Here is a 15,360-nt window from a genome sequence, read left to right on the forward strand (position 1 = left end):
TCATTAAACCCACCCCTCCTCCTCCTCCTGTGCCTCCATCTCAGTAAACTGTCACCATCTTCCCACTTGCCCAAGCCTAAAACCGAGGCGTCAACCATGAGTTCTGCATATCCTCACTGACCTCATCCAGTCACCAAGCCTGGTCAGGCCTATCCCTTTAACTTCTCTTAAACCCATTTACTTGGCTCATCAAGTAATGAGATATATACCTATGATAATAAAACATCAAAAAGCCATTACCATCCAACCCAGGCCATAGTTGTTTCTACCTTGGCTTGGCTTGGAAGGGACAAACTGGTCCCCTCTCCCAGGTCAGATCCCTCTCTATTTGACTTTCCACACAATATCCTGAGTGAGCTTTCTGTAACACAAATCCAATCCTGTCTGCCTCTTAGAGCTCCCATCAATCTTTGGATGAACACCTGTAGACCAGGTTCTGTGCTCTAACAATCAGGGTTTTATAGTCTACTTGAGACCAGCGTTTCTCAGTGTGTAGACCATCTGGAACGCCACAGTTCAGGGTGCTTGTCGAATGGCAATCTCTCAGGCCCTATACTGAAGCAGACCCTTGCTGGAGACAGAGGCCCAGAACTCTGCCTTTTAAAATAATCACTTCAGAACAATTTCCCACAACAATTATATATTAAAAAAATAATATATTTTATTTTATATAATTTTTCAATTATATAATTAAAAAAATAATCACTTCAGAACAATATCCCACAACAATTTCCCACAACAATTTATATATTGATAAAATACTGCTAGACATTTAGGAAAATTAAGATAAACTTCAATTCCACCTTTCTCATCATGAACAAATCTGGAAAACTATTCCAAGCATCTGTGTGCTCATGTGACACAAAGAAACAGCAGCAACTTCTTGACACCAGAGGTGACTGCAAGGACGAACACAAGCCAAAGCGCTTTCTGAGCTAAAAATTGCTCTAGGAGAGGTAGTTAACAGCGATAGTTTTCTAGTTGACAAGTGTATTAGATTTGGTAGCAATCCTAGACTTTTCTATTCTGAGACTGGAGCCACTAGAAATTTCTATGTGTGTTGATTATATTTAAATTGTAATAATTATGAGTGAAATATACACCTATGATTATATAACATTATCAAAAAGTAAGTGGAAACAACAGTAACGCAAACCCCTACTAAGGGCTTTTTAAATGATCATATCTGGCACTTAATGGGTAGAGACCAGAAATGCTTAGTGTCTAGCAGTGCCTGATGGCACCTGCCCATTCAGAAGCCCAGCTCCTTCCAGAAGCAGAAACGAACCCTCCGTAGCCTTGGCCCTGGACACGCTGTACGGTGGTAACACCATCATAGTTTTGAACCCCTCACATGTCTGGGGTCCTATCATGGAAGAAGCTAAGCTCTAGAACAGTTTCTCTGCAGTCTTTTAGGGTATGCCTTTGGAAACCTAACGAAAGCCACGAGCAGTTTTCCCAGAAAATTACCTGTAAATGCAAAATTTTACCCTAGAGTCTGTTTGTTTATTTCTTTGCACATGGTAGGGTATAACAATAATTACCTCTCAGGGTTTTGGGGGATGTTGTTATCAGAAATAGACTATTTAAAAACACTTTGCAAATTATAAAGACATTATTATTATTTAGAACAGGGGTCCCCAAACTTTTTACACAGGGGGCCAGTTCACTGTCCCTCAGACTGTTGGAGAGCCGGACTATAAAAAAACTATGAACAAATCCCTATGCACACTGCACATATCTTATTTTAAAGTAAAAAAAACAAAATGGGAACAAATAGAATATTGAAAATAAAGAATAAGTAAATTTAAATCAACAATCTGACCAGTATTTCAACGGGAACTATGCTCCTCTCACTGACCACCAATGAAAGAGGTGCCTCTTCTGGAAGTGCGGTGGGGGCCGGATAAATGGCCTCAGGGGGCCAGATGCGGCCCGCGGGCCGTAGTTTGGGGACCCCTGATTTAGAATGACTCTGAGTACTGACTCTACAGAATAATCTGGCAGAAAAATTTCAGAGGCCTTTCACTCTGTGCTCACAGTTGCCTGCAATGTCCACCCCCTAAAAAACAGGTAATGGATCTGAAAAAAAACATGACTCCAAACAAGATATACAAGGGCCAACAAGTTCGTGAAAGAGGTTTGCCATCGTTAGTCATTAGTGAGATGCAAGTCAAAATCACAGATGAGGTGCCACTAAGAGCTTCTAAAGCAAAAGGCCTCCGTCTCCTCATCTGTGAAATGGGGCGGTTGACTGGATAACCTTCTGCTGGCACCTGCCCTTTAACTTGGTCCTCTGGACGGCTGCTCTAACCATACTCTGAATGCTGCTTTTGGGTCCATATCTGCCATAAGGGTTGATGGCACAAAGAAGTACCCTTGTAGAGTGTCCATTTCATCCCTGCCGTGGTTGCTCCTTTTAAGCTGTCCGGCAGAAAAACATAGGAACAACCCTCACACTTACACAAGTGTCTCAAAAGCTCTTACCTCTGCACCTCTTGGCCTTCTGCCTAAGGCGTCATACGAATCCTTCATCCTCAGCAAACCTTTACTGAATTGGGTGGTTTGTTCCATGTGAATAATAATCGCAGCACAAGAAGTATAATACTTCCAAACAAGGCAGACAGTTTTATGTTAATACCATTCATAAACAAGAATGCTAGCAGATACAGAACAGAAAAACTTCTCCAAATTTCTTTCTAAGTAGACTGTTTTCAGTATGTTAAAATGAATTATTCAACTAGCCACTATAAAATTAGAGCTTTGATCTAGGGGCTGAGAGAGGTAGGTGGAAAAGTATATAGGATATTTGAAAATACACATGTATACCCACATATAACACTGTATTCTCATCCACACATACCTACCCTCACTGCTACAGGGGAGGTGAGAGAACCGGGCCAAACAGAAACAGCAGTTGTGACAGCAATGGTACTAATGACAGTGACAGGACCATGCCCCCCTCCCTGAAATCTGTCCTTGGGAACAGGACTCTAGGAAGGAGGACTTGTTGACTTCAGTTCTATAATTCAGATGAAAAGCATAAGCAAAGCAAGCATAGCTCAAAGAATATCAGCTTCATCACGACTTTATGAATTTTATAACCAAAGTACAGAACCAACACACCAGCTCAGCACTTAAGTGACACTCACGACCAGCAACACCTCAGCTGGTGGGAACTTGTCCGGACTGTACACAGGCGAACGTGGGAAGTCCTCACAGCTGCACGGTGGCTTATCACAAACTCACACTTGTTTAGACAAAGTAAAACGTTTATTAAAGGAAGAAAAAAACTATGACTTTGCAGATAATGGCACTGCCCACCAATCACACACCCGTACACATATATAAGCACGGGGAACACACAGAATGTGAGGCTTCAGGTGGCTGCAGCCAACCTGAACTAACTTCTAGGACAGGGGTCCCCAAACTACAGCCCACGGGCTACATGCGGCCCCCTGAGGCCATTTATCCGGCCCCCGCCGCACTTCCAGAAAAGGGCACCTCTTTCATTGGTGGTCAGTGAGAGGAGCACATTGACCATCTCATTAGCCAAAAGCAGGCCCATAGTTCCCATTGAAATACTGATCAGTTTGTTGATTTAAATTTACTTGTTCTTTATTTTAAATATTGGATTTGTTCCTGTTTTGTTTTTTTACTTTAAAATAAGATATGTGCAGTGTGCATAAGGATTTGTTCATAGTTTTTTTTATAGTCCAGCCCTCCAACGGTCTGAGGGACAGTGAACTGGCCCCCTGTGTAAAAAGTTTGGGGACCCCTGTTCTAGAACCTTCTGTGGGATGGAGTAGCACTGTTTCTGCATACTGCGCAGACTCCCTGAAACCATAAGCACTTCTCAGCTGTCCCTACGGCTGCTCCTCATCCTCAGCAGGTGACAGGCAGCAGCATGCATGATGGCAGTTCTTCCTTGGCTCAAGCAGCCAAGTGTCTGCTTTCGTGACCCTAGCGCCAGCCAGGGCGCTGGTGCTCGTGTTTCTGAGCCCTGCCCCAGAGCAGAAAGGCAGGTGTGTGCCAGACAAAGCAAGAATCTGAAACACAGGAGTTAAATTAAGTTCACTTCTACCTGTGAGAAGTCCCCCCCCCTGACTCCAGACAAGAGTCCAAAAGGAACAAACAAAACATTTAATTGGAGGCAGTGAAGGGGGAGAGAGGGTGACCCAGTGGGAGACACCAATACTGGACTTCATTGGCATTCATATAAAGTCTATCACGATCCATGCCCTTTAAATCTGGGCCCAACCTGGGATAATTATCACAATAACCACTGTAATCTAGCAAAAAGTTGAGTGCTTGCATTTGGCCGACAAAGTCAAAATTATCCCATGCTGGTTGCTGTGGGACGGGCCCATTTTTCACTATAGGATGGAGTCAAATTCACGTGAATGACCTACAAGTTGAAGCTGGAAACCTAATCAGTAACCCTTGAGTCATCTAATCTTTGACTCTGGCTTCTCCACATCTTGAGAAAAGCCTCAGTTCACTGTCCCTCAGACCGTTGGAGGGTTGCTACATACATGCTCCTCTCACTGGCCACCAATGAAAGAGGTGCCCCTTCTGGAAGTGTGGCGGGGGCCGGATAAACGGCCTCAGGGGGCCGCATGCGGCCCGCAGGCCGGGCCGTAGTTTGGGGACGCCTGGCTGAGTGAGTGCTATACAGCTGACTCAATTCAGCATAATTGATACTTGCTTAAGGGAAAATGCGATCAGCCTTTCTACTGCTCACATCCCATTAAGACTAAAGTTAATTAGGCTATATTTCATAAAGTTAATTTGAGGCATTTGTCTCAATAGCATTATTGTAATTATTCCTCATCAAAATGAACACCACCTCCTACTGCGCACCAGTGTCTTGTATAAACAACAGCAAAAATCCAACTTGAACTCCGTTCTCCACCTGAGCTATTTACGCAGGTTTATGTTGATAGAGAACTAACTGCACAGGGGGAGTCGCAGACATGAACGTGTATTTAAACAAGACTACAAAAGCAGGTTTAAGACATCTTGTTTTAAGTTGCCAAAGGGCAGGAAAAGAAAAGCAAAATAAACAGCATAACCATGTCCTATATCATGACGATAACAGTAAAAATCCAAATGAGAAGCACCTATTACACACACTGTGCCCAGGAATGGACGCAGCAAAACGCTGGCTGAGTGAGCACATGGCAGGGCACATGTGTGTCCCTTGTGTCCTCCACCTCCGGCCCACGTCTGTGCTTCCAGCCACAGCTCAGAAGGCTCTGACAAGGTTAAGGGCACACAAGAGAAGTAGCAACACAAGAGAACCCAATGGTGACATTACCAGTGACAAAGAACAAGAGGTGGTTTCCCTGGCAAAGTTTTCCTCAGGATCCTGAATTTAAACCTAGCAAACGAATCCCCTTAAATAACTCTTTTAAAATGTAAAATTTAATAGAGAAACAAAACAAATATCTAAAAAGCCAAAACAAAGAGTGGTTTATTATATGGATCCATATAGCATATACACACTGATCTCCGGAGCCTAAGTGTTAAGGTCACCGTTAAAACATTTTAAAAGTTATGCTTAAGAAGGAAAACTAAACCGTAATCACATTTTCTTACTACTCTTCCATTGGTATCTTCTATGGTCCAATGTTATGATCATAATGGTGGTGGTGGGAGGGTGCTCTGAGAAAGAAAAGAGTGACAGGGCCAGGTTTACCCCAGAAATGTTGACAGGGTCAGGTACACCCAGGGGGCTCCAGCAGAGCAAGTGACTCCTTGCTCAAGCCAGCGACCTTGGGCTTTAAGCCAGCGACCATGGGGTCATGTCTAAGATCCCATGTTCAAGATAGTGACCCCACACTCAAGCTGGTGAGCCTGTGCTCAATCTGGATGAGATTGTGCTCAAGCCCATGAACCTGGGGTTTTGAACCTGGGTCCTCTGTGTCCCAGACTGACTTTCTATCCACTGTACCATCACCTAGTCAGGCAAGAAGCTTTAAATATTTCAATGCCTAGGCTGCCTGCCCCTTCCCTCAACCCCCAAATCAAATCAATTCTAATTTATAGAGGTAGGATCTAAGCAGCAATAGTTTTCAAAGCTCATCAGGTTAATTCCACTATGCAGTCCAGTTCCAGACCCTGTGCCTCGTCTATGAAAGGCCTCAGATAAAACGATACTACTGTTAGATGCTAATGATGACACCTATCCATTCTCAGGAGAAAACAAAATACTGGTAAATTAGTTGTGGACTACTTTGTAAGCCAAGAGTTCAAGTTCCAATTTGCTCCTCCTGACTTACATGGATTTTTGAGCAAATCACTTGATTTCCTGGGACCTCAATTCCTTTTAAACATAAAGGGGTTCTACACAATCTGTAAGAGCCCATTGAATGCTATGGTTTCCATGCCCTAATAGAGAAATACTTGCAAATGGGATGGTTTGACCCAGGGTTAAAAAGCTTGAGGTACATCAGGATCCCAGTTTTACTTATTTATTCTTTTCAAGAGCTTGACGCACCAGCAAAAACTGAGTGAACTCTGCATATGTCAGGTGTCTCTTTCTTTCTTTTCCAAAATGTAGTTGCACAAATTCTGAATCCCAGTTAAATGGAATGTGTTGATGAATCGTTGTCTGTTCAAATACTCGCTTAACGTCCTCTGAAGAGAAAAAAGAAAGGTTGATTAAAACAAAGCCAATCATGTTCAACCTTATAAAATCTGTTATTAAATGGATATTGCTACTTTCTTCTTACAACAAAGTAACTCAACTTAAAAAAAATACACACTGAGCCCTGGCCAGTTAGCTCAGTCAGTCAGAGCACCATCGCTAAACACCAAGGTTCTGGGTTCTATCCCGGGTCAGGGCACATACCAGAAGCGACCAATGAATGCACAACAAAGCGAAACAACAAATGAAGGCTTCGCTGTCTCCTTCTCTCTCCCCCTCCCTTCCTCCCTTCCTTCTCTCTGTCTCTCTAAGAACAAAACAAAACACATAGATTATATAACCTGGCAGAAATAAAAGTCAGAATCTTCATGGAATTCAATTAAGAAATTAAAGTTAATAATCCCACCAAATAAAGGGGAAAAAAGAAGACACACCCCTAAATGGCAGTAAGAAACAAACCAAAGTAAAAAGCTATATAGTTAATGTCCTAATTTCTTTTTTTTTTTTAGATTTTTTTTTCATTTTTATTTATTCATTTTTAGAGGGGGGAGAGAGAGGGGGAGAGAGAGAGAGAGAGAGAGAGAGAGAGAGAGAGAGAGAGAAGGGGGGAGGAGCTGGAAGCATCAACTCCCATATGTGCCTTGACCAGGCAAGCCCAGGGTTTCGAACCGGCGACCTCAGCATTTCCAGGTCAACGCTTTATCCACTGCGCCACCACAGGTCAGGTTAATGTCCTAATTTCATATGTTTAGTTTCAACAAATATTATTTTCTAGGCATAAAAGATAGAATTCAATCTTCAGTAGCTGGAAACATATACTAGGGTGGGAGAGCAGGTTTACAGCTGTGAGAACACAAACACAGAGCTTATTCTTGCATTATTATTTATTATTTATTGGATTATTTATTTGTATTACAACTGTAAGCCTACCTTTGCCCACCCCTTCACACCGTCAAACACGTATGACACTATACAAATCTTAAATATAGTCCTTTATTGGCTACTGAAAAGTTTTTGAGGTTTAGAAACCAGATAGATCTTAGAGCACGCATTCAACAGCACTAAGACCCTACTTGAGCTTTAGAAATTTCTGCCATTTTTCAAGCCACACATGAAGACAGAGGTGGTGGAAGTTTCCAGCAGCCCAACACTTGAACTTTACATGCATCCGTTTAGCTTGACAAAAGTCCTCCAACAGTCCAAATCACCCCGTTTTCAGAAGACCTACCAAAGGAGCTACTATCTGTTCTCCACCTCCCTCCTAGCCTCTGCTACAAAACTGTAAGAGGAATGAGGAAAAGAGAAAACAGTACCATGAAAAACCTTCCTTTTCTAGAGCTTCATGTTTTATTTATTAGTTTCCTCCTCCCCCAAAAAAGTGTGTGTGTTTGAAGGCTGGAGGGAATCCGGGTTATTATTACATTTGTGAAGTGTGTCCTGGCCTTCACATTGTTAAATAGAGCCACCACACCTGCTTATCTTTATGAGCAAACTGTGCCTGATACCTTTTCTTTTAACTTCTGTGTCTTTTTTTAAAAAAAAGTCAAAAGGACGAAGTTCTTTAGCCTTCTAAAGGGTGCCAAAACCTGGCACGTGTTTCTACTGTTTCCCCCACATTTCCTATTTCCACCCCCCTTACACACCCACAAGACTTTATTCCGTGATTTGAAAGTTTCCAGAACATTTTAAAGTCTTACCATGAAGGGGGCAGGGGGTCGCCATCAGCACGAGGCTGACTGTGTATTTGCACAGAGAAGGTAGAAAAAGTCAGAATTATGCCAGGCCTAAGTTTTATAAAAGGTGGCAGAACAGCTCAGGCTGGCCCTGACTGTAAAATAAAATGTTTTAAAGTACAACCTTGAATTTCTTTGAATTTATTGTCTTCTCTACTTTTTTTTTTGAAGGGGGGGTGAGGGGGAGGGGAGACCGGACATAAGAAAAATTAAGTAAATCAAGAATTGGTATTTTAAAAAAGGAAAGACCCCCTCCCGGAGGATCTGGGGAGCTTGAGGGGTGGTCTTCAGTGAAATGAGTTAAGTGGAGGGAGACTCCACAAGTTTCCTTCAGCTCTGAAACACTTGAGAAGAAATGACTGAACTACATTTCAAATAACTTGGGTTCAAACTGTACTAAACAGTAGCTAAAGTTTCTTAGGTACTTACCCCGTGACAGGTATTGTCTTCGGGGCTGTTACATGTGTAAGTCTTCAGCGGTAAAAATAGGTATTAACCCTAGATAATCTGCAGTTCCTTTCCAGTTCTCAATTTCTATAGCAGGGGTCCCCAAACTTTTTACACAAGGGGCCAGTTCACTGTCCCTCAGACTGTTGGAGGGCCAGACTATAAAAAAAAAAACTATGAACAAATCCCTATGGATACTGCACATATCTTATTTTAAAGTAAGAAAACAAAACGGGAACAAATACAATATTTAAAATAAAGAACAAGTAAATTTAAATCAACAAACTGACCAGTATTTCAATGGAACTATGGGCCTGCTTTTGGCTAATGAGATTGTCAGTGTGCTCCTCTCACTGACCATCAATGAAAGAGGTGCCCCTTCCAGAAGTGCAGCGGGGGCCAGATAAATGGACTCAGGGGGCCGCATGTAGCCCGCGGGCTGTAGTTTGGGGACCCCTGTTCTATAGTTTTATATAAAGCAGGCCCAACAGAGGTTTAAGGAAAGCTCCCACAATCTTCTAATCTAGACCAATAAATTATCTAATGAGAACTGATATGCAAATAGCAAAGATGCAACCAAAAGGGAAAACACAATTTTTCACACTATAAATACAATTTTCGATGATAACTTGTAGTGCTGGAGAGTAAAGAGAAAACACAAAATGTTTTAGGCTTGTCCATTACTTACTTAGTTCAGTGAAAAACAAAATATATCTATATAAATATATAAACTCATAACTCACCAGTTTATGGCTTTCAAATAAGCATAATTTGGCAGACTTATCACTAACGTAAAAAGAATGAGAAGAAAGTCTCATCTAGCCTAAAACACAAGGCCTTAAATTCTTATTCCCAGGTTGAGGTCTTATAGGCAAAGAAGCCAAGCTGGAACACGAAAGAAGCATTAGCTATATATTTTGGACATTTAAAGTCATATTTTTCATGGCTTACCCAATCCTCCTGAAAATAAAAACAAATTAGAATGCTTATCTCTACAATTGTTATTTCAGTCTGTGCCACACAAATTATGTTTGGAAGGCCTATAGTTCCCATAGCATTCCGAGTAATGGCGATAGTATTTAAACCAAGACTCTAGCAAGTAAGCTCAAAAATTCTTTGAGTTTATTTGTGGGACTTTGCTTTCTCCACAAAGGTCTTGAGCCAGAAGTCTGTTGTATTTTTCTTTTTAGATTACCAAGAGACAGTTACAAAGTGTCAACTGTTTCCTTTCTAAATATAACCTCAAAGTCAACTAATTGCCCTAAATTAATAAATTTCCCAGTCTACAGAGTATGGTTGTAATAGAAAGACTGTGATTTTTAAAAGTTCGGTTGCAGATGACATGATCCTGTATACTGAAAGTCCTAAGAAATCCACTAAACACTATTAAATGAATTCAGCAAGGTTGAGGATAAAAGATTAATATATAAAAATCAACTGTATTTCCATACACTGAAAATAAGCAACCCAAAAATTAAAATGAAGAAAATAATTCCATTTATGATAGCCTTACAAAGAATAAGCTACTTAGGCACAAATTTAACAAAAGACATGCTTAAACCTATATTCTAAAAACTATTAAACATTGTTAAAATGAATTAATGAAGACATAAATAAAAAGATAGCTCATGTTCATAGCTTGAAAGACAATATTGTTGAGATGCAATACTCCCCAAAGTGATCTACAGGTTCAGTGTAGCCCTTATCAAAATTCCAGCTGGCTTCTTTGCAGAAATTGACAAGCTGATCCTAAAATTCACATGGAAATTCAAGGGACCCAGAGTTGCCAAAACAATTTTGAACAAGAACAAAGTTGACCTGGCCAGGCAGTGGCACAGTGGGTAGAGTATCAGACTGAGACATGGAGGACCCAGGTTTGAAACCTGAGGTCACCGGCCTGAGTGTGGGGTTGCTGGCTTGAGCATGGGGTTGCTGGCTTGAGAGTGGGATCATAGACATGACTCCATGGTCCCCGACTTGAGCACAAAGGTCTCTGGCTTGCACACCAAGATCACTGGCTTGAACAAGGAGTCCCTCGCTCTGCTATAGCCGCCCACTCCTGGTCAAGACACATAGGAGAAAGAAATCAATGAACTACTGAGGTGTCAAAACGAAGAATTGATGCTTCTCATCTCTCCCTTCCTATCTGTCTGTCCGATCTGTCCCTCTCTCTATCTTTCTCTGTAGAAAAACAACAACAAAAAACAGACTACAGGCCCTGGCCGGTTGGCTCAGTGGTAGAGCGTCGGCCTGGCGTGCGGAAGTCCCGGGTTTGATTCCCGGCCAGGGCACACAGGAGAGGCGCCCATCTGCTTCTCCACCCCCCCTCCTTCCTCTCTGTCTCTCTCTTCCCCTCCCGCAGCAGAGGCTCCATTGGAGCAAAAAGATGGCCCGGGCGCTGGGGATGGCTCCTTGGCCTCTGCCCCAGGCGCTAGAGTGGCTCTGGTCGCGACAGAGCGACGCCCCGGATGGGCAGAGCATCGCCCCCTGGTGGGCGTGCCGGATGGATCCCGGTCGGGCGCATGCGGGAGTCTGTCTGACTGCCTCCCCGTTTCCAGCTTCAGAAAAATACAAACAAAAACAAACAAACAAACAAAAGAAACAGACTACAGAATGGGATAAAAATTTTGCAAATAACATTATCTGATAACTTAAACTCAACAAAAAAGACAAGTCACCTGATATTAGAAATGGGCAAAAGATTTGAGATATTTCTTCAAAAAGAGGCACAAATGGCCAATAAACATGTGACAAGATGCTCAATATTATTAGCCATTAAGGAAATGCAAATCAAAACCACAGTGTGATACCATTTCACCTTCACTAATAACAAGTGTGAGTGAGGATGTGAAAAAAATTAAAACCCCTATACACTGCTGAGGGGAATGTAAAATGATGCAGTTGCTTTGGAACAGCTTGGCAGTTCTTCAAAAAGTTAAACATAGTTACCATATGATCCAGCAATTCCACTCCTAGGTTCATATCCAAGAGAAATGAAAACATATGTTCACACAAAAACCTATACACAAATGTTCATAGCAGCATTATTCATAGTAGCCAAAAAGTAGAAACAATTGAAATGTCTATTAACTGAAGGATGGATAAGAAAAACGTGTTATTATTCATAACAATATGTTATTATTCATCAATAAAACGGAATATGGTGCTGTTACATGCTACAATGTGGATGAACCTTGAAAACATTACGCTAAGAAGCCAGTCACAAAAGATCACATACTATATGATTCCATTTATATCAACTCTCCAGAACAGGCAAGTGTGTAGGGACAGAAAGTAGATTAGTGATTGCACAGGATGAGAAGAAATGGGGAAAATGAGAGGGGGGAGTGGAATTGCTAAAGTATGCTGTTTCTTGGTGGGGTGATGAAAATGTTCTGAAATTGTGCTGATAGTTGTACAAATCTGCAAACAAACGAAAAACCATTGAATTATACTTTGCATGAGTGCAATAAAGCTACTTTAAAATTTTTTTTTTTTTTTTTTTGGTATTTTTCTGAAGTGAAAACTGAGGAGACAGAGAGACAGATTCCCATGTGTGCCCGACCAGGATCCACCCGGCAAGCCCACTAGGGAGTGATTCTCTTCCCATTTGGGGCGTTACTCCGTTACAACCAGAGCCATTCCAGAGCCTGAGGCGGAGGCCATGGAGCCATCCTCAGCGCCCGGGCCAACTTTGCTCCAGTGGAGCCTTGGCTGCTGGAGGGGAGGAGAGAGATAGAGAGAAAGGAGAGGGGGAGGGGTGGAGAAGCAGATGGGCGCTTCTCTTGTGTGCCCTGGTAGGCAATGAAACCCAGGACTTCCATATGCCTGGCTGACACTCTACCACTGAACCAACAGGCCAGGGCCAAAGCTACTTTAAAAAACCCTGAGACTGTCAGCTCCACCTCTTACTAATGAGTGATATTAGGTCAATTACTTCAACTCGATTTACTAACTTACTCAATCTGTAAAATGGGAATAAAACATGCATCTTAGGGGGTTGTTCTGGAGCTAAGCATGCTTAGCTCAGTGTTCTGAAACATCGTAGGTGACCAATGCTAACACTCCCACATCTAAAGTCTTAATTATAAGGAAAGATGTTTTCTGGGCACCAAATATTTATGGATGATATAAAAAAGGATCAGACACAGTGATTTGGAAATGTCATAGCTTATACATTTCTCAAAGAGCAATAATTTTCCTCAAATACTGAAAATCCAACCTTCTCATAGCTCACATATTAAAATTTTGAACAAAATGTGATCAAAACCTAAGTAATTTTCTTTTATGTTTCTGAAAGTATGAAATTAAGAAAGATTAAGAACCTCCACTCTTTGCTTTGAAGATCGTTCAGATAACTAGAAATATTTAATTGGCAAATTACTTGCACATGCCACTAAGTGGTTAGACTGAATCTGTTTTTACAAATTCTATGGGCTCTTATTCCTTAACCTCCCCCACACTATAATCTGAAATCATCAAGGTCTTCCCTTATGCAAATTTTAACTTGCCACATTTTTGTTTCCATACAGAATAACTAAATTAATGCACTTTAATTTCCAAACGATTCACTTTTTGAAGCTGCAAATCAACGGAAACGAGTTTCCCATTAAAATAAAAAAGGTTCATCAAGCTACATTATTTCAAACACTGAATCATAATAATCTCTCTCTCATGGATCCTAAAAATTTCATTAATACAATAAATATAAAGGGGATGTTTCTGTTAAACCCGAAAGCAGTTGCTTCGGAGGGAAAGGGAGAGGGGCTGAACAAGCCGCACTTGATCCTTGAGAAGTTTCAATGGGGCCCTTTTTCCACTGCTCAATCCTCGAGAGAAAGCTGTGCTTTCGCTTCAAGGGCAGTAATATTTCACCCTGCTGATACAGTTAACAACAGCTTATGTGGCCATCGTCTTTTAAGCAGGGAGCAGAGACAAATTGTTGTATTCGTAAGTTAAATGACATAATGGAGTAAGTGGATGCAGACCTATCTCTGCTGCCACATGCTTCCGATATCAAGGTTGCCATTTGAAGCCCTTTTGACAAGTGTCTTTTTATATTAATCATAGTTAAGGGTCTGAGGAGGAAAGAAGTATCCTGGCTACAATTCAGAGTCTCTCCAGGAAGTTCCAGGGGTAAATGGGGGCCATTAAAACAAAGTTAGCACAGAATAAGTCCTTCATACATGCAACCCTTCTCATTAAAATGGAGTTCATTCTAAGCCCCCGCAAACTTTGTATTAGTCTTATTCTGAACATGTAGGTACAGCAGTGAAAAGCATCTTCCAAAAAATAAGCACAGGCCCTGGCCAGTTGGCTCAGCAGTAGAGCATTGGCTCTGCATATGGAAGTCCTGGGTTCAATTCCCAGTCAGGACACACAGGAGAAGCACCCATCTGCTTCTCCACCCCTCCCCCTCTCCTTCCTTTCAGTCTCTCTCTTCCCCTCCTGCAGCCAAGGCTCCACTGGAGCAAAGTTGGGCCAGGCGCTGAGGACGATCCCATGGCCTCCGCCTCAGGTGCTAGAATGGCTCCGGCCACAATGGAGCAACGCCTCAGATGGGCAGAGCATCGCCCCCTAGCGGGCATGCCGGGTGGATCCTGGTCAGGCACATGCGGGAGTCTGACTGCCTCCCTGCTTCCAACTTTGGAAAAATAAACGCGCACGCGCACGCACACACAGATATACAGGCAAGTGGAGATGACTACTACATTGAAATCATAAGTAGTGTTGGCATATGTAAAAATTAGTGCTAATTTAAAACTCTTCCAGGCCTGTACTTATGAGGGATGGACTACCCTGCAATGAGGTCATGTGACATCCTAGGAAAGAACACTGTCCTTCAGGTAGGGCCAGGGTTTTGTGATCCCTACAAAACCAGTCACCTTTCCCTCTTTGCACCTGTTTCCACCTCCATGAACTACCCCAGCCATTGTTCACTTGCAGTGTGAACCATGTTGCCTTGGAGAGTTTGCTCAAAACACATTCCTGAGCCCCACACCCAAAGATTCTGATTCAGTGGATTTGAGATGGAGCCAGGGCATCCATGGTTGTAATGAACACCACCACGCAATAACAATGAGAACCCGTGGTCTGTTTCTTGCTAAGAGTCCTTTCTAGTCTAAAACCTGATGGACCTATAAATCCTCAAGATGAATATGCTGTTTAAGTCATGGTAGTGAATGCTGGTTAACAACAACAAAATAGGTTAAAGGCCAGCAGGTATTGAAGCATTCGATACTAATCTTCTGCCACATGCATTATTTAAACCAACAGCAAGAGAGGTCAACAACTGAGATGTATTCAGCCTATCTGCTAGAAAATATCATTTTCGAATGAATAGAATAAATCATTAGCAGAATATCAAAAGTAGGTCACTTAAAATGGTGTTTGGAGGCATAGATCAGACTGTGGTCACTCACCAGATGTGTACGCTTGCTTTAATCATCTGCTGTGTTAATTATTGTCAAATCCCCTCACCACTAGAAAAGCACACTACCAAAACAGCACCAACCCTTTGAAATGCTT

The 15,360-nt window shown here is 42.0% G+C and overlaps 1 protein-coding gene across 1 annotated transcript in view; it reads right to left on the reverse strand.

Moving 5' to 3' along the window:
- SLC25A13 (solute carrier family 25 member 13) overlaps positions 1-15,360 on the reverse strand; it is a 192,660-nt gene that overhangs the window by 90,947 nt on the left and 86,353 nt on the right. Inside the window, exon 5 of the mRNA XM_066238405.1 lies at positions 6,503-6,642. Coding sequence (XP_066094502.1) covers positions 6,503-6,642 — 140 coding nt within the window. The remainder of the gene's footprint in view (positions 1-6,502; positions 6,643-15,360) is intronic.

The sequence above is a fragment of the Saccopteryx bilineata genome, chromosome 7, assembly GCF_036850765.1.
Source record: "Saccopteryx bilineata isolate mSacBil1 chromosome 7, mSacBil1_pri_phased_curated, whole genome shotgun sequence".
NCBI lineage: Eukaryota > Metazoa > Chordata > Mammalia > Chiroptera > Emballonuridae > Saccopteryx > Saccopteryx bilineata.